General features: G+C 35.3%; 3 protein-coding genes across 4 annotated transcripts; 1 reads left to right on the forward strand and 2 right to left on the reverse strand.

Annotated features, from left to right (window-relative positions):
• Positions 1–4022: 4022 nt before the first annotated feature.
• Positions 4023–5822, forward strand: LOC7455990 (uncharacterized). The gene is made up of 5 exons (XM_002320476.4): positions 4023–4191; positions 4282–4352; positions 4434–4514; positions 4593–4636; positions 5422–5822. Exons 1-5 carry the CDS (start codon positions 4152–4154, stop codon positions 5519–5521), a joined length of 336 nt encoding a protein of 111 aa, XP_002320512.3. The 5' UTR covers positions 4023–4151; the 3' UTR covers positions 5522–5822.
• Positions 5823–6172: 350 nt separating this feature from the next.
• Positions 6173–7470, reverse strand: LOC7468555 (glucan endo-1,3-beta-glucosidase 4). The gene is made up of 4 exons (XM_002321144.4): positions 7290–7470; positions 7081–7198; positions 6687–6938; positions 6173–6416 (listed from the first exon to the last, which is right to left on the reverse strand). The coding sequence occupies exons 2-4, from the start codon at positions 7145–7147 to the stop codon at positions 6382–6384; spliced, it is 354 nt and encodes a 117-aa protein (XP_002321180.1). The 5' UTR covers positions 7148–7198; positions 7290–7470; the 3' UTR covers positions 6173–6381.
• Positions 7471–7972: 502 nt separating this feature from the next.
• LOC7455991 (histidine kinase 2) lies at positions 7973–17439 on the reverse strand. Of its 2 annotated transcripts, XM_024584363.2 has the most exons (14): positions 16433–17439; positions 15680–15943; positions 14381–14860; positions 13840–14115; positions 12721–12887; positions 12384–12596; positions 12118–12304; positions 11923–11974; positions 11607–11836; positions 11400–11498; positions 10505–11172; positions 9738–10244; positions 9181–9618; positions 7973–8694 (listed from the first exon to the last, which is right to left on the reverse strand). In XM_024584363.2, exons 1-13 carry the CDS (start codon positions 16832–16834, stop codon positions 9378–9380), a joined length of 3786 nt encoding a protein of 1261 aa, XP_024440131.1. In that variant the 5' UTR covers positions 16835–17439; the 3' UTR covers positions 7973–8694; positions 9181–9377. The 2 variants fall into 2 exon arrangements, with proteins under 2 accessions (XP_024440131.1, XP_024440132.1); XM_024584364.2 differs by lacking the exons at positions 15680–15943; positions 16433–17439 and having other exon boundaries at positions 14381–14473; positions 14629–14746.
• Positions 17440–23384: the final 5945 nt, after the last annotated feature.

Below are 23384 nucleotides of genomic sequence, written 5' to 3' on the forward strand. Positions count from 1 at the left end.
AAAAAAACCAGATAATTTATTAGCAAATGGTTTAATGTCTGTCTTTATTAGGCTGTTTTTCCTTTTCAGATTAAACACGATTCTACTACAAGAAAAAAGAAAATTACAAGCTATATATATATATATATATATATATATATATATCAGATCAAATAAAAATCATCATAATCCTCTACTTTGGTCGTAATTATTTAATTATGCAGCAGTTTCGCATTGATTCAAGCCTTTCCACAGCCGTGCGTCTTGGACTAAAGTATCCGGGCTTCATCTTGATCTTGATGTTCTCTTGAAACAAGTTTTCTATCACAAATAGAGGACCTTTTTTATGCTTAGATTAATAGCTAGCTATAAGAGGGGAATAATATGCAAAAAAGTATTTAGGTTTGGAAACGAGCTTTATCTCTAGATTTGGTATTCCCTGCAAGATAAGTCTCAAAGACCCTTAAATGTCCAAGTTAACAAGGTGTTAGGGGAAAATAATGTGCAAGAAATAGAAAGAGAATGAAGATGAAGTGTGTAAGGGGTGCATGTTTGTTCTTGTATGAATTTGTGTTATGTGGCTTTTAGGTGTCTTATGCATTTACTCAGTGACTTGAGGTGTTTATATATCTCGGTCAGGTGAGTTTTTTTGTGGAGAGTAGAGTAATGATAAAGAATAATTTCCTTTACCGCATAGATAACTTGTAAAATGAGTTGTTATGTCTTGTTATGTTATTGGTGGGAAGGTTGATATTCGCGGGTGATTAATAAGAAATGTTAGTGTCCTCTAATGAGACAGATGAATAGGAGATAGCTATCGATAAAGAAAATGTGCAAGAAATAGGAAGAGAATGAAGATGAAGTGTGTAAGGGGGTGTGTGGCTTCTAGCTGCCTTATGCTTTTACTCGATGACTTGAGGTGTTTATATATCTCGATCAGGTGAGTTTTTTTTTTTAGAGTGGAGTAATGATAAAAAATAATTTCCTTTACCGCATAGATAACTTGTAAAATGAGTCGTTATGCTATTGGTGGGAAGGATTGATCTTCTCGGGTGATTGACAAGAAATATTAGTATCTTCTTCTAATAAGACATATTGATAGGAGATAGTTATTGATAAAGAAAGGTTATCACCTTGTAAAAAGATAGCCATTGATGATAAAGATAGCTCCACATTGAGAGTGTGACTGACTAGACAGTAAGGTGTGTGGCAGTCACTAAACCTCTTGAAATTTTCCATGGAATTGAATTCCATCGCTGAGTTGCTAGGAAGAGGCCTCATTTATTGAGGACTAAAAAAAAAGTTGGAAGAGACACCCATCTTACCGTTTGTGGGGGGCTGATTCGAATGCAAGGCCACTGCTCTCTCTCTTTGTTTTTTTTTTAATATCAATACATTTTATTTCAAAAAAAAATTGTTGCTGTCAAAGAAAAACAACAGTGCTCGTTATTTGACAAAGTCTGCAAAATCAGTCATTGACCATTAAATCAACTGCAAATTTTTTTTTATTTTTTTTTTATTTGGATTGGACCAACAAGATGAAAAAGCAAGAAAGCAATAAAAAAAGTCAAGGCTCAGGGGGGCAGACTCCTACTCGATTCCAAAACCCCACACACGGTGTCCGGATAAAACCCCGCGCGCATGATACATGCAAATGACTCTAAGAATCAATATCCCAAATTTCTATGAGGCCATAAGACAAAACTAGACGAGCCAAGCCATGATGAGACTTTGACTTTTGTATGCAAACATCCCTCTCGTTTTGCCGACCAAATTCATGGGCTTTTGGGAGATTGGATGCCATTTTATTTTCTGCTCTTTCTTGCGTATGCTATGCAGATTGGGTGTTGTTTCTGTAAAAGCTAAAATCCCTTCAATTGAGCCTCAAATTGACCCATCTTAATTCACTTTGCTATTTGGGTCCCATGCGGGTCCTTTCGACACTTGTTTGTCTCTCGACAAGACCTAATTCTTGAAGACCAGGCAGGCAATGATTCGAGCTTTTGCTAATCCTGCAACAACTTTCACAGAACATTGGAGACCGTAGGCAAATGTGCATGAACCAGGGATCAATGACAATGGATGGCCAACGAATTCTCATGATCAAGGGATGGCTATCGAACATATTGTGACTCAAAACTTGGGCCCTTAACTCGATTCATTGTCGGAATGGCAAGGCAAATATTGCAATGACAAGTGCACGTACGCACCAAATTCAAGGGATGGATGGGCGCTATGGAACATATTGTTGGTGTTGTCGATGGATTCTTGCTTGCTAAAAACACATGCGTGGCTCATTTGTGAAGTGCACGTACGCACCAAATTCAACACAGACAAGTTTCAATGCTGTCCTTGCCAATATTTATCACCGGCAGGACATCATATGATCGCATTGTCAACGTAGGGATTCAAAGTTAAGCTAGACATCTTTCTTGGAACTCATAAAGCTATTGTCGGGAACTTGTTTATTGGTTTCGCTGGCATGCGTGCTTATATCCCAAAGAGAATATATCCCATTAACACAAGTTGCAAACATTAATATTTATATACACACACTCTTTCCCTTTCATTTTATTCAAGTACTTTGATTTTATTCAAGTAAAATGTCACTCGAGCGTTGGTTGGTTATGATGATCAAAGATTAAGATTATCTTGGATATGCTGAATTGATATGGGTAATAAATACCTCTTGAAATCTCAAGAAGAACCCTAAAAGATACTCTTTATTGGAGGGGGGAAAAAGCTTAAAAGAAGAACCTTTTGTTTTCTTAGACTTGAAGTCTCAAGAAGCAGCTAATTTAACCCAGCATTCGATTGAATGTTGAAAAGATATTAATTATCAATGCTTAAATATGAGAATTTGTTCTTGAACCGGAAAGATTCGACCTAAGATTTCAAGAATGGAACAACTACCGTAGAGATTCTCTATGAATAAGATGCAAATAATAAAGTAAAGCCTACGAGAATTTGTTCAAGATTTGATTTTCAGAAGATCAAAGTCTTCCTTTTTTCTTTTGATTGCTCTCCTTCTAACCCCATTTAATTAAAATATCATCGTTTTTTTTCTAACTTGCCGTATTCCGCATAATCCATGCATGAACTTGGACATGATATGATCGATGTAGATATATTGGCCTTGTTGACGCATTTATTCGAGCTTGAAACAGGACTTGGAGTGGATCTTGAGTTGGAGGACATTTCTGAATGTTTACCCTACCATTGTTAGCAGGTTGCTGGACAAAATCACCTCTTTGTTTGGCATCATAGATGATGATCTTCTTTAAATTGTCACCAACTTCATTACCTGCCAAGCAATCTAAAGATAAAAAGAAAAAAAAATAAAGAAAAGGAAAAGCGTGCACACCCTTCACACATCACATCAAAAACCATATAAAGGCTAAGCTTTATTTTTTTTCCTGTCCCTAATTTGTTTCCATGATTATTGGGTACAACCTAAAAACTAAAAACATTCCAACATGTGGGGATATCCTTGCTATCACTTAATCCATCTCTCTTTTTTTTTTTTCCACATGAGTTATGTTAGTATAATATTGGGTTAACGGTTGCTTTTCAAAATACTTTTCGCTTAGAAATGTATCGAAATAATATTTTTTTTATTTTTTAAAATTAATTTTTAACATCAGCATATCAAAACTATCGGAAAACACAAAAGAAAAAATTAATTAAAAGAAAATAAATAATTAAACTTTTTTAAAATACTTTTGAAACACGAAAACAAACGGGATCATGTATAACAATTCATACGATGGTATAACCTCTAGGAAACACAACTTTATTAATTAGGGTTTTTTATGCTATACACCAACTATAGTTTTGTCTATTTATTTTTCTATTTTGTGTACAATTCGTCTTAAGCTGGGGAGCCCTCGTTTGAAGAGGTGGTGGACACCAATTACTCTTTACATGTGGTAAGTGAGATTTGGGGAGTTAGGCTCCAGATCTAGCCCAATATAAAAATAAAGAAGTTGAATCAATCAGATATTACCCATTGCCCAATCGATAATCGGCCCACTTAGTATCATCAATCTTGGCCCATAGATCTTTTAGAGTGGTTGCCTCCCCTCCTGTCCTGGAGGCTGAAACCCAGAGAGAGAGAGAGAGAGAGAGAGAGATCAAGAAGCGAAGCATAAGGAAGTTCAAGTCGAAGAAGAATGGATCCTTCTATGTGGCACAGAATAGCTGCTGTCTCCGGTAATTTACTGCTATTCTACCCCTTCAAATTTATATTTCCTGGTAGTATAATTTATGTTTGATTGACTGGAAAAAATCACAAACAAACAGGGGTAGCAGCTCTCGGATTGGGGACCTACGGTGCTCATGTCTTCAAGCCCGAAAATCCCACTTACAAAGAGGTCCTCCTTTTATCTTTCTCTTTCTTTTGTTAAATACTAGTACTAAATGATAGCAAGCAATTCTTGATTGTGATTGTGAAGGTATGGCAAACAGCGTCTTTATACCATTTGGTTCACACTGCAGCCCTTCTTGCTGCTCCTATCACCAAACACCCCAACATTGTGAGTTCCTTCCCACTTTCCCACCTTCTTTCTCCTTTCATTTCTTTTGTTAATTCTGATTGAACTTTGTTGTCTCAGTTTGGAGGCCTTTTGACTACTGGGATTCTTGCTTTCTCTGGAACGTAAGTCATTATGTTTTCATGTTTACCAGTTTTCGAATGAAAGTTTGTTGAGATTTTGAATTTGCATTTGCATCGTTTTTTTCTGATGCTAAAGCTGCTCTTGTTGGTGATTTGCGACTGAAAAATTCTTTTTTTTTTTTTTGGTGGGGGGCGTTGACCATATGCAAATGTCTCATGACAATTTAATCGACCAGGTGACTTTAGTAATGATAAGAAACCTTAAAATATATCAATAACAAACTGACCTGCAACTGTCTTATTGTTATACTGAGCCTCAGTTACCAACATCAAGAACCATACATTACATTTGATTTCTTTGTTTTGTTAGGATATAGACTTACTGGAACTCAATGCTTTTATTGTTTCAGCTTATGTTTGGAACAATGTTATATTTCTGCTGCTTGGGAAAAAACCAGGAACCAAGCATGTATTTGCTCTCAGTTTAGACTGTAGATATAGCCGTATAAAGGAGTTCCTATACCAACTAAGCTATATGATTTGTTTGACTGGACTTACAGCTCGGGTAGCATTTGTCTCGAAAAAGGAAAACACCTTATGATAGCTCCATTCTCGCGGCTCTAGTTAAGCTAAATTGATTGCAACGCCGTATTTCAGTCACTACTTTTTCTACAATTATTTTAACTTGCATTAGTGGAGGTTTGCTTTCATCTAGATTATTCTTTTCTCTTTTCTTAGTGTCCTGTTTTGAGCAAGTTATCTTTTCCATTCGCAACATACACCATTGGAGATTAAAGTCTGAAAGAAGTTAATCTGGAATTGTGTAGGTGTTATACTGTGGCTCTTCTTGAGGACAGAAAGTATTCTACTCTGGCTCCATTTGGTGGCTTTGCATTTATTGGTGCTTGGGCAAGCTTGCTTTTCTAAGGATAGACCTCTTTAAGATGGCGGCGAATCTTCATTTCTGCGTCACCAGTATCATGCATCGATGCTTTGGGGTTTTAGCAGATACTGAAGAAACTTTGTTTAGCTATCTATTCACTATCTTGATGATGGTTCATATTTCATATCTTTATGTATTATATATAATGTTGCTTGTGAAATTATTGGATTGCTTCGTTGCAGTTTCTCAATCACTGGTCGGAGTCTAAGGGAACTTGAAGTAAATGTAGGTTAACATTTGTTGCTGATATTTTCTATCGTGCTGCGAGTATTCTTATTGGAAAAATGTGCAATCGCTATTTGGCTGTGATGATTTCAATTTGTTATGTTCCACGAAAAAATCTGTGGCAGAGAAAAAGTTTTGCGATTCTTCAGTGCATCCTTCAATCCGAGTCTCAAACTTCTCTGAAAGAGATTTGCAGTTGCTTTTCCAATGTACTACTATGTCCACTCCAACGATTCTTTCTTAGATAATCATGAATTGGTGATTGTCCATAGAACATCATATATGCGACTTATTATCAAGTTTTCTTGCATGATTGCTTCATGTTGCTACATGATGAAAGCAATCTCATGTGTGGCTAGAAGAAGAAAGATTTTCAGTTCCAGAAACGGACATTAGTGGAAGCAAATCTGTTGAAGAAAATATGAAGTAGAAGGAAAACTAGGAAGGGACCTTGGCAAAGTATATGTCTAAGCTCATCTCATGTGAAAACCTGATTTAATTTGCAATGAGAAAAGCTCAATGCTGCTAAAAATTAAAGGAACAAAATATCTGAAACTGAAAAATCTCTATCCCTAGTGAAATGCCGATCTTCTTTGTTAATGGTTCTCATGGATTTGAATCAGGGATGGAACTCGTACTGGCAAGAGCTATGACCTGCACGTCAATTTTTTAAAAGAACAATGAGAATCATTTAACACAGAGAAAGTATAGAAAATGATTTCCAGCTGCTACTCTCACATGGCTTACACTTTCTAAGCATGTGGAAGACAGAATTGTCTCCCTTTTCTTTTCATAATCAAAAGTAGATAATTTGATATTTACATGCTGCAAGATTTCCTATGGTGGGGCCTCATTAAAAACAAGTCGAGAAATAACTAGAGATAAAAAAATTAAAAAAAAAAAAAAAGCTTAGCAAGTGCTTACTGGGGTCAAGTTCTGTAATGATAGCAGCTCCTTTGAAGTAGCAAGATCCACCTTTGTGCTTGAACTTCTGGAAGTAGTTGTTGAAGGCATAGGAAGCATGGTCTCTCACAGTATTTGGCAAATAGCAAGGCTGGTTCACTTGAATCTTACTGCAGTCTGCACCACCTTTCCCACAAGCCCAGTCCAATGCTATCTGCAACTCATCATCTGGGGTCTGCTCATCTGCTATGCACCATTGCTCTAACTCCCCATCTAGTATTTATTTCCAAACATACACAAACAAGAACTTATGTGAGATATGAACAAGACAACCTGTGATAAATAATGATAAAACGAACCAGCTATGATACAGCTTCTCCTCGGATGGGAGTTCAGGCTGTATTGCTTAGCTTACCTGATTTCCTAGGAGCTATGGACAGGATAAGAAGGGCTAGCATTGTCCTTTTCCAAAGGATTGGCATATTTTTGAAAGAAAGAAACAAAGACAGGTCACAATGGCAGAATAACCTAATCTGTTGCAGAGAAGTGTATCCACAGAAAGGTTGTTGGTTAGATCCATATATAGAACACAAAAAAAAAAAACCCTTACACCGAGTAAATTACATGGTAATTCGGTTGCTAGACAACATAGTGACAGTCATGTGAAGGGGGGTATACGAGGCCAGCTTGCGAATGCGTTCCACATAAGCTGATTTTCACCCCAACAAGGAAAGGTTGTGCTTCTGCTATACTATATTATTTACATTGAGTTTAAGGGATTCCAATTGTATAAAGCGAACAACAACTCCATCTTTTAAAATGATTCAAATTATTCATGGCCATGGAATCTCGATCTGCAGGCATCCTATGTTCTGCCCAGTGCAATATGAAAGGTGCCTTGCTTGTCCTGTTCTTAGGTGTCCATGTGAGTGGCATATCTCGCATGATTAGAAGTGGGGAAAATGAAGTAACTGTGTAAAAAGATGGAGCTTATGCTTTAGGATCGTAAACAGTATCCATCAATATGATTAATGGTATCTCGTGCCCAATGTGAAGGCAAATGCCCATGTATTTCTCCAAGCAGTCTCTCCCTAACATTTATCAACCACATTTTAGCTGCACATCATCTTCACCAAATCAGGTTGCAGGTGAGTATCAAAGGTAACGGCCCTTCCCAACTCCTAATGCATTATGGGGCATATCAGCGGGTATTATACGCGGCGCCATAACAGCGAAAACATGGGCATGCATTGATGAATACAAAAAAAAGGATCAAAACAAGGATGCATCAGATTTAGTTCAACACCTTTGCCCCCAAAAAAGAATCTAGTTAACTTCATATTCACACCGTATACAATACAATGTTACAATTTATGATACAACGAAGAATGAACGAGTTACAAACAGCTCCTACTTTACACATAACCAACAGTCACAGCACCTCATTCTCATCTACATGCAAGACCATAGGAACCAATCAGAATGAATACAAATTCACACTTGAATAAAAAAAAAAATCTGCTCCCTATAAAGCCTCATGGTAACTGCGGTTTCCTGTACACTCTGGGGCTTCACCACATCATATGTTCATCGCCTGCTATTATTGTGCTGTTCCTTGGAGGGAGAATATTTAGATAAATATTAAAATGTCATAATGCTGTACCCAACCCTAATTAGATGGCTCGTTCAACATTCTAACCTCATTAGCTTGCACATGTTCTTATGCACAAATCCATCAAGGGTAGAAAGACGAATTGATCATCTCATTAGAGTTCAAAGAATGCAGCATTGTGACATTTTATGAACTGCCTACAAGAATGAAGAATTTGGAAAACAAAATTGAGAAGGGAATAGAATAATAGTAGACAAAACTAGTATGTGCAGAAAAGCCACCAGCATCATTTAGCTATCGTCATCTTGGAGCAATCACAGAGTGGGAAATGGTGCCAACAACTGATCAAAGAACCCTGATTGCGCTCACCAGATCCATGCATTCTTGAACCCATAAGTTTGTCGCAAGCTCAGATTCCTGGAAACAAATAACTATTCTTTACACACCCCCTATTATATGAGAAGTTGAACAATTAAATTCACGAAATACAGTGATGACTCTGCAGTTGCTGACACTTCTAACATTTCTCAATTTTACAGAGCATTTCATAGCATCATATATGGGAAATTCAGTGCAAACATGAATTTCAATAAGCTTAGACAATTTAAACAGCAGTGGGCATGGTTTGTAGAAATATCAACTATCTAACCTAGTTTCACATTGATGCATAACGTATCCCTTTGAGAAGAACTGCGAAAGAAACATTCTTTAAAAGAAACAAAGAATAATGCGGTATGAACAAGATAGGTTTTCTGCAAACATTGAAGGTCTCATAAAGTAAATCTATTTAAGAGTTTCAAAGAAGAGAGGAGCCTTATTTGAGGATATGGATGAAAAGTTTTTATTCATGAAGACATTGGGAATTTGATGCACATATATGCATGACCATTGGAAAACACTTACCATGATGCAAGAAATTACGAGGGGTGGAAAGATTAGAAGAATGTGGCATCGACCATTCCTTCCATGACCTCGTAGCAGTGGCTTGTTGCCAGTTGGCCAAACAAATGCATTTAGGGTCAACCAAAATACATGGATCAGCCAGCAGGCTGAAGAGATGTAAGCAACTTCTAGCATGTCAATCCACTCTATCAACTAGACTAAAAAAACCGTGTCACAGCATTGTAAAGCTTCTCATCTTCAAATGGCTTTGACACATAACCATCCATCCCACACTTTAGACATTCTTCATTTGTTGCCTGAATCACATCAGCTGTCATTGCCAATATTGGTGTGTGCCAATATGCTACATTTCCAGGTAGCTCCATTGATGCTTTCCCAGATGCAATTTTCTCATTAAACTGACTCTCCATAGACCGGATTTGACGTGTGGCTTCAAAGCTGCATAATGATTACAGACTATGAATCATTTTTGGATGTAGGAATCTGTGACTGAACATTTCCAATGAAAGAAAGAACGTCAAAAAAACATAATTATTCTATTAGAACAGAGAGATTACCCATCCATTTCTGGCATTTGGAAGTCCATGAAGCAAGCGTCAAAACTGTGTGGTGGTTTAAGCTTTTCTAAAGCAGCCTTGCCACTCTCCACACAGGTAACAATTGCTCCATGCTTTTTAAGAGCACCCTCAGCCACTCTTCTGTTTACCAAATTGTCATCCACCACCAAAATTTGTTTTCCTCTCAGTAAATTCTGAAGTGCTGGTGGTTTCTTCCTATTTACTTCACTCTTCTTACCGCTTCCAAAAGCTTCTTGGAAGCAAGCGATTAAGACACTTAACCGAAGAGGCTTCACCAGTACATTATCTACTAAACCAGAGGTTTTTAGCTCTAAGCGTTCATCAGAGCTGATGGTGGTAGCCAAGAGAAAAATCTTTGAAAGGTCTACCTGGATATCTGTCCCGTCATTTTTCTTGGGCATTTTCAGCAAATGATGGAAAGCAATGCCAGATTCTTTGTCCCATGCGTCTTTGTCAATAAGAACTATAGGCAAATCGGCTGGAATACTGTTAAAAGGAATTAAGCGCATATCAGAAAATCAAATTGATTATCATATGACAGTAATGTTTTTCTGAAACTCATCAAGTAGTAACTTTCTTTCATAAATTTCCAAATTTTTCACTAATTGTGAGATAAGATGACAATTTTTGCAAGCATGGATTGGCATTTGCGATAAAAAGAGTTTTTTTTCATGACAGTTTAACATTAATCACATTCAAGCCAACCTCAAATTTTCACACAACTATGCTAATAAAATCGAATGTACCTTGTGCAGTAACCACTAGATAGATATGCACATGCTGACTTCAGACTGGGAGCTACATCTGCAGTTATTCCCAACCTCTGCAAGTGATATTTTGTGACCTCAGCTCGGACACTTCTTTCATCAATTACCAGGGCTCTCCCTCCTCGGACCTCCAAAACAGCTGGATCATAAGGCTGCCACTTTGTATCCAGAGAAGTTGATTCTCCTTTTCTGAAAGAAACAATAAATGAAAAGGTACTGCCAATGCCACATTCACTAACAAACCCAATCTCCCCACCCATGAGATCCACCAGACATTTGCTAATGCTTAATCCTATTCCAGTTCCACCATATTTTCGTGAAGTGGAACTGTCAGCTTGCATAAAAGGCGTGAAAATATTTCCCTGTGCATCTTCTGGTATTCCCACTCCTGTATCCTCAACTGTAACTAGTAGTCTAATCATTTCAGGTTCATCCCTAGAATCTATGCAGCTTGACTTTTTAAATTTCTCCCAACTTTTCCATCGGTTGACAACAGGAAACCCACTCAATGAGTCATAAACTTTGCTTGATGTATCCTGAACTAACTCCAGGCCTTGTTTAAGCACTGCATCCCTGGCATCAAGAGGGCTTCTCACTTCATCTGCCAGATGCACAGAAACAAACACATGCCCTTTGTCGCGTGTAAACTGAGGGTATAACAGTGGAAAACATTAGTGAACCAAATTTGCACAACCAATAAGATGTTACATACAAATAGAAAACTGCATATACAAAGCTTTTAGTTATAGTGATGAATCATCAATCTGACACCATCCACAATTAGATATGTAGCTTATAGCAATGGCAGTTGTATTAAACATTATTTCAAATATTGAACAAAAAATGTAGCCATAATTATTTTGCTGAAACCAACCTTTATCGAATTTCCAACAAGATTTGTAATTATCTGCCGAAACCGTCCAGGGTCACCAATAACAACTTCAGGGAGCCGGTCAGAAACATAAACAGCCAACTTCTCTCACCCAAAAGAACAATTGGAAACAAGCTTGGGTTAGAAATGATATCAATGCCAAGAAAAGGAGAAGAGAATGAGCAATAAAGAGAGTTGCTATATATGTACCTCAATCCCTTTTTCATTGGATTTTCCTGAAAATAGTGATAGAACATTATCAAGAACAGAACGCAGATCAAAGGGAACTGCTTCCAATTCTAGCCGGCCTGATTCTATCTTAGCCTGATCTAGAACTTCATTGATCAGTGCAATTAGATCCTTTCCGCTAGTATGAGCAGTATTGGCATAGTCCATTTGGTTTACATCCAGATCAGTCTCCATCAGCATTTGCAGCATACCTAAAACATGTTGGACGCAGCATTTAGATATTAATTTTTCCATATTGGCAGGATATGCATTGTATAAACAACACATTTCTAATTACCTAAAACACCATTCATTGGGGTCCTTATTTCATGGGAAACAGTTGCAAGAAACTGCAAGGATGAGAATACTTCAGTTGCCGGAAGAATGTAGAACTTCTTAAGTAATAGTATTTCAAATAGAAGATAAATAAACATGCAAGGAGTAGAAGCCATATTTATAGGATGAAACCCATCAAAAGGACCAGGAAATGTACCTGAGATTTTGCCACGTCCGCAGCTTCAGCACGAGCTTTGAGCTCCATCATCTCACGATAGTCCTCCTCAACTTTTGCAATCCTATTAATGGCTGCATGAAAGATGTGGCCAACAAGAAGAGTAATAACAAGGAGCCCAACTGATGCATTTATTGCTGGCCAGGGTAAAGGAGGTTTATGCTTGAACCTGTACCCAATGGAAATGAGGAGATTTCTTGATCACTCATCTTTGTGATAATCTAAACCTTGTCACTAAGAGAACTAACCTGCAATGCATTTCATGCTTCCGCAATGGATCACCAAAGTCAAGGCTACTGACATGCAGAAGGCCAGTATCAGTAACATCAGTACCATACATGAGAATGGGAGCGGTTGCATTAGTTGTATCGTAAACATTCACGACAATTGTTTGCTTGCTGGAAAGTTGGTGCAGAAGCTTCTCCACTAGAGATGGTACATCATAAGATGCGCCAAGATACCTTTATAAGAAGCGAGCCCAGATTTAAAGGTAAGTTCATCTCAAAGAAATGTACCATATGACAATATTTGAAGTCACCATACCATGTGCAAGAAACCAAGAATATTTGGAGAAAAAAGAATTACCCAACAGTGGCATCAATTCTTTGTTCTGGTGTAGCATCAGGGAGGTCGGTATTATAGACAGCAAATGTGAGTACAACTCCCAGGTGGTTCGATTTCAAAAGTTTGAAAGGAGATGTCAACACTCCCTTTCCAGATGCCCTTGCTCGCAAGATGTTCTCGCGGTCTTCCTATATAAATATGGCAATTGTTGTTAGAACAAACTCCATATAGGTAACATGGAAGAAATGTTCTAATATAAATATTTTTTTCTGAACTTGTATCTCTTGATATATTATGATAAAATTCAGTGTGCATCTCAATTATCAACTAGCAGATGCTCTTCATATTGACCTGTAATGATAGTTGTGCAAGATGAACAAGGTTTTGAATATAAACAGAAACCTATATTATCTGCCAAAATCCATATAATATTTTTCCTTTAAAAAAATGCTTGACATACAAGCTAAAGAAGCAACAAAAGTATGACACTCATCCAGAGTTGTAGAGCCACATCTTTCTTCAATACCATCTTCAAACATTTATTAGTTTTTTATATTAAAAATTAATGCAACAGTGTAGATTTATTATTACCCAGGTGCTAGTATGGTTGGCATCAACTAATTTGGCTCTATTGCATGAGAGGTGAAAACTAGCCGTTTAAGAAAAGCAGCTTCATAGTTCCAAAATCACTAAAATTCTAAGGATTTACCTAAATATGAATCAACAGCTCTAATCCAACCCTTATTGCTTTCCTCAAACAGAAGAAGAGTAAGCAATAGGTTCTATTCTTGGAACCATACAATGAACATACTTCAAATTTTAATTTATCATCCAAACAATATATAGAAGCCCTGATGAATGGAAGGTTTGCAATAGGAAAATTAGATATCACAACACATTTATTTAATTTTTTTAATCAAATCTTGAGAAGGGTATTTTTGGAACAAAAGCACTTCATTTGTCCTTCTTTAAAAGTCCGGATACTCGTAGAAAAAATAAAAATACAGGAAGTCAAATAGAAATTATGATCAAGTACATGCACTGTAATCATGCTTATCTACAAGGGAAAAGAACTTGTTGGATAAAAAGAAAACAGATTAACTGAAATGACAAAGCTATGTATACTATATGGAAACACACCTTTCCAGACATCATGTCAATTGAGACAATATGAGAGACTGTTTCTTGAGAAAAAATCACAGGTGCATATTCATCCTGGATGGGTGCAGGATCCAATTTATCTGGAATACAGTCTTGGACTAGAGTCTGGTCCTCCGTTCCCATTTTCTTAATTGTCCATCCATGCTGCTCTTCAAATTGCTTCCTCTCTAAATGAGGAACTTTTAGAGCATAAGCAACACCACTAGTAAGTGGCCTCTCAAAATCTGTTCTCTTGGTATATTCACCAAATGTTTTCTGTGAAATAAAAGAGAGTTCAAGGTAAGATCATTTTTCTTCCGGGCATTGCATGGTACTCCTATATGGTAACAATTTGAGTTCTTCAGTTAAAATCTCCAGTCCCTGAGCATAAGTTTGACATTAACATAGCATCTTGTTGTTATAGAGGTTTTGCATGATTTATGTAATGAAGGAAATGCAATTAGTACAAGTTCATTCCCAATTATTTTTTATACACACAATTCCTAGAACAGATTAACAAATATGGAAAGCCAAATATCACCTGATCAATAGCAGAAGGATTTTTTCCATGGTGAAAGGTGGATACAAGGATAGCCAAGGCATGTACATGGTTCATGCTAACATTGAACTGGTCCTGCAACATTCGTGCCCGTTCATCACACATGTTAGCAAGAGTCTCTTCCCTCCTTGATATTATCTTTTCATGCAAGTGCCAAAACAACCAAATAGATACAAGCACTCCAAGCAGGACAAATATTATAAGAAGTTTCTTCCTCCACTTGCCAGCACCTCTAGGAGGACTGTGGGATAGTTGATGTTGATTCATCTGCAACAATTGTTGCCGCTGCTGAGGCACTGGCTCCAGCTGAACTAGCTTCTGATTTTGTTTCCTCCAAAATTTTAAGTTATAACCCAATAGTATGCAGCTCACTATCATTCCAACAAGGACCCACCAGCATTCTTTTACCAAATCAAATGAAAAAAGTTTACAATGATCTTCTGCACAGTCCACTTCCCTTCTCTGCAAAATATTATGACCAAAGTCAAAACAGCCCAAGAGACAAAATACCTATGTAGCATCACTCAAAGGTATAATAAGCTTTTGATTTCTCCAATCAATTTTCTTTGAGTAATGAAATACATATTTCTCTTGCATCAATTTTGTCAAGTCTAAAGGCTACTTTCCAGCTCTTTATACTTACTGTAGAAATGAAGAAAGTTGAGTGCATGATCCTGGCAGTGCAGTTAGTAACTCAAACGGAAGACTGAAAACATGTCATGCAGCTATGATAATTTCACCAAAGTACCTAAGCACAAGCTTCAAACTTGAAATAGATTGAAGCATCCAATAACAGAACCTCCAACAGAGTTTTGTAAGCACATCTGATAAATTTCTTACATTGAAATTATTTTTATCTTATTTTCATCTTTCACTTGGTGGATATTCTGGTGAGCCAATTACACTCTGCTGAACTATCTAACTTTGTGTATTCAAGACACTTAGAGACAAATCGAAAACCCAAAATATACAAAAGAACCTTTTTTACTGGATTTCCGTATTGTTAGTGGTTGGATGTGATGCAGCATAGAACCCACAACATAACACAAAGCATAGCCTCTTGATTATCCACTCGGTAGAGTCATATATATTTTCCCCTCTTTCATGGTGTTTTTTTATTTTTTTGTGTGTGTGTCTGTGTTAGGAATGCATGCAGTGTGTGAAAATTTTAATATACTCAAAATGCACTAAAGTTCAGGACATTGAATACTGACAACAAGAATTCTGAAACTTTCAAGCAAGAGACATGCATATACAACTGCTTCAGCAACAAGGCTTTACCTTTCCAAAATCCTGTGAAATTGATGAAATTGTAGATTGTGAAACAAATGATGCAGACTCATCCAGCAATGATCGATCAAGCTTCCTGAATTCATTCTCATCTTGAACCGGGCATTTTCCATTAGGCCCTACATCTTCAGCGACCCATCTGATGTGCTGTTGAAATTCCTGCTTCTTTGAACATGGTACCTTCAGTGCACAGGCAATGCCATCATTTATTAGCATTTCCGGTCCTGGTTCCTTGGTACAATCAAGGGATGCTACCTGCAATACACAGACCAGTGAAAATAAGTTTTTAACCAAGCATTCTATTTCTGAAATGCAAGAGACTTCTCCAGCAACTTTTCCAAAAAGTATTCCTTCAATTTTTTCTGCTAATTTCATACTTAAAAAGATGTGTTTAAATTGTCATTTGGTTTCCCTATCCCAGCATATGATAGCCATATATTTCCGTCCATGCATGAAAAGGTACAAGACTCATGATATCTGTATGCATGTAATCTCTACAAATACATATCTAACAATTTGTATAGTAACAAGTCCTTCTGCGTCCTAATTTAATTCCAGAATGCACAATTTACTCGTATGTTCATCAAGTTAATCAAAGAAGAATAAATTTCAAATTCAATAATAACAAGGAAATGAGCTTTTAGACTAATTAACAGGAGCAATCAACAGACACTAATTCTAGCACACGATTAAAACCAAAAACAAAAGTGTATATATATAGTGAAAGAGCTATAAACAAAGAACCTGATCTGAATCAGAGAACAAAGAACCCAAAGCATGAAGCTGGTTCTTGCTGACATTGAAATGGCGAAGCAAGACCTGAGCTCCTTCTTCACACGAATCTAGACTCTGACCTTTCCTTCCCAATGCCCCACTATCAAAGCTGAAGAGAAGCCAAATGCTCCCTATAGTAACAGCAACACCTAGAAACCAGAGAAGCAGAAACTTTCTCTTCCATTTCCTGGCAGAATTAGTTTCATGCAAAACCTCCTTTGACTTCCTCAGCTTGAAACTTTCTTGTGATGTGCCATTTGAACCAGAAAGCTTGCAATTAATAGACATTTTCACCAACTCCCACCTGTGTCTCTTCACAAAGAGCCTAGAAAACTTGACAAAAACCCCAGCTCCACCACCAGTACAACTCATCAAAATCACCCCCTTTCCCCAATGACAGACTCAAACACTGTAAGAATCCACCTGGGAAAGCTCATCAAAATCAATCCTTTATACTTTACAAACAAAACCCACTTAGAAGGCAGGAGCTAGAGCGCAAAATTTGCAAGGAAAAACAAAGTGGTCCACCTTCTTTGATCTATGATATATTCCACTTTATGGTTCAATACTAAGTTTCTTTTCTGCAAGAGCATTAAATCCAAATCAAAACAGGCACCTTTTTTCTTTTATCTTTTCTTTTTTGTTGTCTGTGAGAGAGAGAGAGACAGAGAGAGAGAGAGAGAAGTTAAATGAAGAAACTAATCATAGCAAACAGGAAGCTGAGGTAAAGCTCAGTTATTATTTAGGAAGCTGTAAGGGAATCGTTTAATGAGGTAAGAAAAAACATAGCTGTTTCCTTCCTTACATCTCCCTTTCTTTCTAGCTCTGTGTATTAGCACAAAAGTTAGTAGGAGCATCCATCCATCTATACACAAGAATGAAACAAAGAAACTACTTTTTCAAAGAAAAACTCCTCACCGAGTTAAAAAAAAAAAAAAAAGAGGTTGGTTTCTGTGTAAGCCCAACTGGAATCAATGATCAGACAGTGGGGTCTCTCTCTCTCTCTCTCTCCTCTCTCCTGTTCAGTTTGCTGTCCAGCATTTTGAAATTTAGGTTGGCTACATCATTATCTCATCATCTATGTGGGGGGAAACTTGAAAAAAAAAAAAAAAAAAAGCAAACAATAATACATTATGCATTGTTATAAGGAAATAATGTGCAGTGATTTATCACCACAGTTATTGGACAATCAAGGGTGGTTGCATTACCCCAATGGCAACTGTCATGCATGAGAAAATAGTTTCTTAATACTAAGATTTCAACAAAGAATTCTCAAAAAGATACGTATAAAACTACAGTGTAAATAAATACTTTTAATTTTATAATTAAACCAATATGCAGATTGTAGTTTAATACTATCCATGTATTTTATTAGTTCTTGGTGGTAGCAGCTTGGGGTGTTGCTTTTGCTTTTTAGAAGCGTTGAAAGTGACTTCTCCTCCATTATTCAGTGTTTAAATAAAAGATGGATGGGCCGGGTTTTTTTGTTTCTTGTTTCCTTCTATATAACAAATATATTAAAAAAAAAAAAAAAGTTTAAACAGTGTCTTTGGTGGATCACCGAAGAAATCTTATTATGGACTACAATAATAAAATAACTATTTTATCCCTAGATTATATAATATTTGTCTTGGTTGAGTGGTTATAGGGTCACCAAAAAAAATATTTGGCTTGTAGGGGTAGTCCAGTTTTTTTTTATAAACAATGAGATTGCTTAATTGTCCTTAAATTCAAAAATAAAAATTTTCTGGTCAAGGGTTTTTTTAACATTTCAAGTTGGTTTTTTTTTTTTTTTTGGTTATTGAGGGTATCATTGTATGGTTACACAAATTATTTAATATTAAATTTTAAAAAATTATCGGCAGGTGCAACAAACGTACCATTATGTGGGTGTCACATGTGCAATTTGATCAACACGTGTAGCTCCATCTAGTGGTGGAAACTACCTTTCTACTATCTCTTTGGATGCGTCGCCACGCCTTCTTTTTTCTAGTGTGGCACATGTCATCGGAGAGTAGATGGTTTGTTGTTAAGTGACTTTTTTTTTTCTTTTTTTTTTCTCTCTTCTCACTGTAAATTGCATATTGGTCTTCTTGGTTTTTTATATTTCTACCTCGGCCTCATTTCTTTTAATTTTGATTTTTTTATATTTTTATTAAAGTTTTATTTTTTTTCAATTTGGACCTTCAATTCAAATATATATATATATAGTAAAATTTTATTCTTGTTCTTTTAATTTTTTGTTTTTTTCCTTGGTCATTTTATAAAAGTTTTTATTGGTTTTCAATTTTACCCTCCAATCCAAATTTATTTTGTGTTATTATTTTCAATTTGATCCTTTTTTTTTGTTGGAGTTAGTTTTCTTTTAAATTTAACCCTCCAATCAAAAAATTTTAATTTCCCTTTAATTTTGATTTTCGCTCTCATTCTCTTAATTACTATTTTTTAATTTAGATCATTTTCTGTTGTTAAATCCCCCTTTCATTCTTTAGTACTTAATTTCCCTAGGATTATGCTTCATCATTTTTCCTTGTATAATGCTTTTGGTTTAATGACCAAGTCATGGATTTAAAAAGTTGGTGTAGGTCAATTTATATTTATTTTCTTTTTTATTTCATTGTGTAACATTAGTTTTTTTTAAAAAAAATTAACTATGCGGTTTTCTTTAATTTTTTTTTATCCGGTTATCCCGATCTCATGACCTGAGCCATGAGTTTTACGAGTTACCACTGGTTGACTCGCCCCTTATTACCTGGATTATATGTCTATTGCATTACATCGGGTTGACTTGGATCTTTTTTTTATCCCTTTTTATATCTAATTTTGTGCCTCCATGAAATTTTTCTTATTGTTCTGTTTTTTTAATTGTTTGTTTGTTATTATTATCTATTTTTATTATCTAATTAAAATCAAATTAACTTATTAACCTCGATATCTTTTATTTTTCTAAAGCAATTGCAATACCTAAATATTATTTTTCATAAAGAAAAAAAATACATATCCACGTTATACGCGGGCCTATGTCTAAGTATAATGTATGCCCATATGCCCCCACTATATATATATATATATATATAATATAAGGAGAGAGAGAGGGGGAGAGAGAGAGAGAGAGCTGGAAAAAAGGTGTTTAAAAGTATAATACAATACAGTAGGAGCTTCCAGTTCTTGCAGAGAGAGTTTTCATTTAGTTTACCAAAGCACAAGGACGCATTGATTCTTTCTTCGTTTGATTCTTCTGCTTCCAATTTTTATTATTCCACCTTTTTTTATGCCGGTTTGTTTTGTGATTAGAAAGCGTTTTTTTATAAAAATTTAATTTTTTTAAATTAGTTTGATATATTTATATAAAAAATAAATAAAAATATTATTTCAATATATTTTCAAGTAAAAAAATACTTTAGAAAACAACTATTATTATAATATCTAACAAAATATATATTTTCAAGTATGTTTGGTATTATAGTAGTTTTTGTTGTTGCAGTTAAAAAAACATATTTAAGAGAAATATCTTTAATTGTATTTTTAAAAAAATAAATTTTTAAAAAATATGTATTTAATCAAACCTGTTATGATAGTGATTTTTACATGTAAAATAAATAAAAAACAGGTCTAAGTTAATGAGAATAAAGTTGTTTTATCTTTTACAAAATTAAAGTTTGAAACGCAATTAAACACCGAGTCAGTGCAAAAAGTAGAAATCATTCAACTAATCCGCGGTTTTTTCTTCATGGTTAGGTAAAAAATAAAATTTACCACAATACCAAATAATCTCTAAATATTTTTCAAAATGCTTTTAAATTTCCTACAAATCTGAAAAATACTTTCACCTCGTAGTTGTTTATTTATTTATTTATTTTGACAATTGTCAACAGAAAAAATAAAAATAAAAAATCGCCACTTACTCGGAAACCAACTTGGAGTTTTGAGAATATATATTGTTTGTGAACTAATTAATAATAGTAGCTACTTGGTCTATTTATTCAAAGAAAACAGCCAGCTAATATTATTCCTTCCTTCCTTCCGAGCCTGATAACAAAATTAATTTCCAATTAATACCACGAGATTATATTTTTGGAGTCTTGCTTGTGTATCGGTGTTTGGTTTTAATTGGGTTATCGATATGGATACTGAATAATTAAGTTAGTGTTAATTATTTTATTAATTAGTATTATTGCTATAATAGATGATGGATGGACACACCGGCCGGTGACAATATATGTCGGCTATATACCTTACCCAACCATTAATTAATTTAGAAATCTCTAGTTAAAGCAAGGGCATTAATCTAATAAACTTTATATTATATGCCATGATTAGTTTGACCATTATTGGAACATATTTTTATATTATAGATAATAAGGCTTGATTTGCTTCAAACGCTAGCTAGTGAACACACCCATTGGTGAGGTCATTCATTGAAAGGTTTTTTTATATATATAATATAGACACACACACTAATTAAGAGATATCATCATCGAATTACTAATTTACAAATTAATTAAGATCAGAGGACATCCTTTGTTTAATTTGATTTGTTTAGAATAATTTAATTATAAATTGTGTTGGATGGTAATTAATCCTAAAATTTGAATCCAAAAAGCTAAGAATAAGAATAAGAAAAAATCTTTAATCATTAGTTCAAGTACTCTTTGAAGTCGAGATAAGAAAACAAAAATGATACTTACATAATATTATTATGTACATTTTATTTTTTGAAAATTATTTCTTTCACTCAGGTTCGCAATTGCAAGCAATAAAAGATGTTAAATGTTATTTATTTTGCGTTTTAAAAGTATTTTTAGATTATTTTAATATATTGATGTTAAAAATAATTTGTTTTTAAAATAAAATTATTTATATACATTTCTAAATAAAAAACACTTTAAAAAACAACCACATACTATCACATACCAAACAGACTCTAAATATTTATCTCCGTATAACAGCTAAAATTAACAAGTAAAGTATCTAAATTTAATTTCACTACATATTCTTCCTTCTTCTTTTTTCTTGAAAAAATTGTATTGGTCAAGAATTGCATGCACACATTGAATGAATGAATCTCATAAATCGAGCTGCCAAATCTTTACTAGAAGTACTGTGTTCGAGAAAGTACTATATATATATAAATAAAGTCCAGCATCACTATGAAAACATGTTAATTTGTAGGTTGTAACTCAACTATTTCTCCTTTCCTCTCTTGTATACACACACACACACACACACATATATATATAGAGTAATTTCTCAATGATATGTATGAATGCAGGCACCTAGCTAGGTCAAGAAATATGGTGATGTTGTACTTGGGAGGGGAGGGGAGGGGAGGGGAGGGGAGGGGGTGCTTCGTAGCAAGTTACTTTAATAATAATGCCAATGGAAGCTTTATGATATCCTCTTTATCTTTTTTCATGCTTTTGTTGCCCTTCGCTTCTTGTGCTGTGATGGGAACTACCAAAGTACATGCCTTAATGCATGGGGGCCATATTAGCGATAGCATTTTAGCCTCAATAATTACTCCATCCAGTTGGACGTAGACCCACCACAACGCTGTTAATCTCCTCTCCTCTCCCCAATGACGATTTCATCTGATGGACGTGAAGCCTAATTAATTAATTACTCTTAATTCTCCCTCTAATCCCTCTGATAAAAATGATTATCCCTCTAATCCCTCTGATAAAAATGATTATCCCAGACCCTCAGCATGCAGAACAATGTCCCTATATGCTCTTAATTTCCTTCCCTCTAGCTAGCTAGGTCAATCACCTTGCTATCAATGCATAATTCCAGTACAGCTCTATACATATATATCTCCAACAATCCGGATCTAGCTCTTGTATGGAGTCATGTTCTTAGAAGGGTACTGGAATAACTTGAGAATCAATCGATCTATTACTTTTTACTTGCTCTACAAGCAATGGGATTCTTCTTTTTCTTCTTCTTTTTACGCTCTCCATATCCAAAAATAAAAGGAATTATGTAAAGTGGCGGTGTATCAAGAGATATCGATTAGGGTTTAATTAAGATCATTGTATATCTATCCACCACAAGCTAGCAGACTTGAGTGCATGATTAAGGAGGAAGGATGCATTATTATCAATAAGAACACACTCCACCATGATGCTCCCTCTCGTTTGTTTCGTTTTTTTTCTTTATTATTAGACTAATAATTAATTGTTCATAATTAAGACATCAATGCTACCATGTTTTCTAACCCTTGGCATGTGCCAGAGCCAACTGCTACAGTTTGATTACAACCTTTGTCTCCTCATGCCAGCTGCTTGTTTTACTATGGGCATCGAGTACTGCCACTTAAAAGAAGAGAATTAATAATGTTATTTTCCCACCACTGACTATCTAGTGCATTAACAAAAAGAGGCAGCCAATTAATTGCCTGCTAATCTTGTATTAGAGAGGATTTTCTTAAGTTTCTTAATATTTAATTTACTTTTTGGTGGGCATAATTAAATACTTGTATTTCTGCAAGGGTTCTGGGATTTCTTTATGGCCACCGGACACCTCTCTCTCTCTCTCTCTCTCTCTCTCTCTCCCGGAAGGTTATGCAATCAAATAATTGCAATTTATATGTTTGTTCAGGTGGACCTTTCGGCGGGATTTCAAGCCGTTGGTATGAGGTTTTCTTATGGCCATTGATTTATATGTTTAGTTTAAAACTGTTAGTAAATTATCAACATTGATAATATTAATAAATAAATAAATTATATTTATTAAAAAATAAGTTGAGGTTGCTCCTTCCTTCTCTATTTGTTGGTCCTCGGTTTTCTTTCTTAATTTTCTCTAAATTGCAATTTCATCATCACATATATGATCATATATAGTTTTATTACAGGTCTTTTCATATGAAGAGTACTCCAACAAAATTTCAATGTCGTCTGTGAACTCTTTTTCCATTGCATCT

Source organism: Populus trichocarpa, chromosome 14 (assembly GCF_000002775.5).
Source record: "Populus trichocarpa isolate Nisqually-1 chromosome 14, P.trichocarpa_v4.1, whole genome shotgun sequence".
In the NCBI taxonomy this organism is placed as follows: domain Eukaryota; kingdom Viridiplantae; phylum Streptophyta; class Magnoliopsida; order Malpighiales; family Salicaceae; genus Populus; species Populus trichocarpa.

Bases quoted from the DNA above. Each gene is read 5' to 3' on its own strand.
- LOC7455990 (XM_002320476.4), top strand. From the start codon at position 4,152: ATGGATCCTTCTATGTGGCACAGAATAGCTGCTGTCTCCG. The intron at 4,353-4,433 runs GTCCTCCTTTTA...GTGATTGTGAAG, and splicing joins AAAATCCCACTTACAAAGAG to GTATGGCAAACAGCGTCTTT. The intron at 4,515-4,592 runs GTGAGTTCCTTC...TTGTTGTCTCAG, and splicing joins TCACCAAACACCCCAACATT to TTTGGAGGCCTTTTGACTAC.
- LOC7468555 (XM_002321144.4), bottom strand. From the start codon at position 7,147: ATGCCAATCCTTTGGAAAAGGACAATGCTAGCCCTTCTTATCCTGTCC. The intron at 6,939-7,080 runs GTAAGCTAAGCA...AATAAATACTAG, and splicing joins CATAGCTCCTAGGAAATCAG to ATGGGGAGTTAGAGCAATGG. The intron at 6,417-6,686 runs GTAAGCACTTGC...ATTGACGTGCAG, and splicing joins CATTACAGAACTTGACCCCA to GTCATAGCTCTTGCCAGTAC.
- LOC7455991 (XM_024584363.2), bottom strand. From the start codon at position 16,834: ATGAGTTGTACTGGTGGTGGAGCTGGGGTTTTTGTCAAGTTTTCTAGG. The intron at 14,861-15,679 runs GTAAAGCCTTGT...AATATTTTGCAG, and splicing joins TTTCACAGGATTTTGGAAAG to AGAAGGGAAGTGGACTGTGC. The intron at 12,597-12,720 runs GTAATTCTTTTT...CTTCTTATAAAG, and splicing joins AGAATTGATGCCACTGTTGG to GTATCTTGGCGCATCTTATG.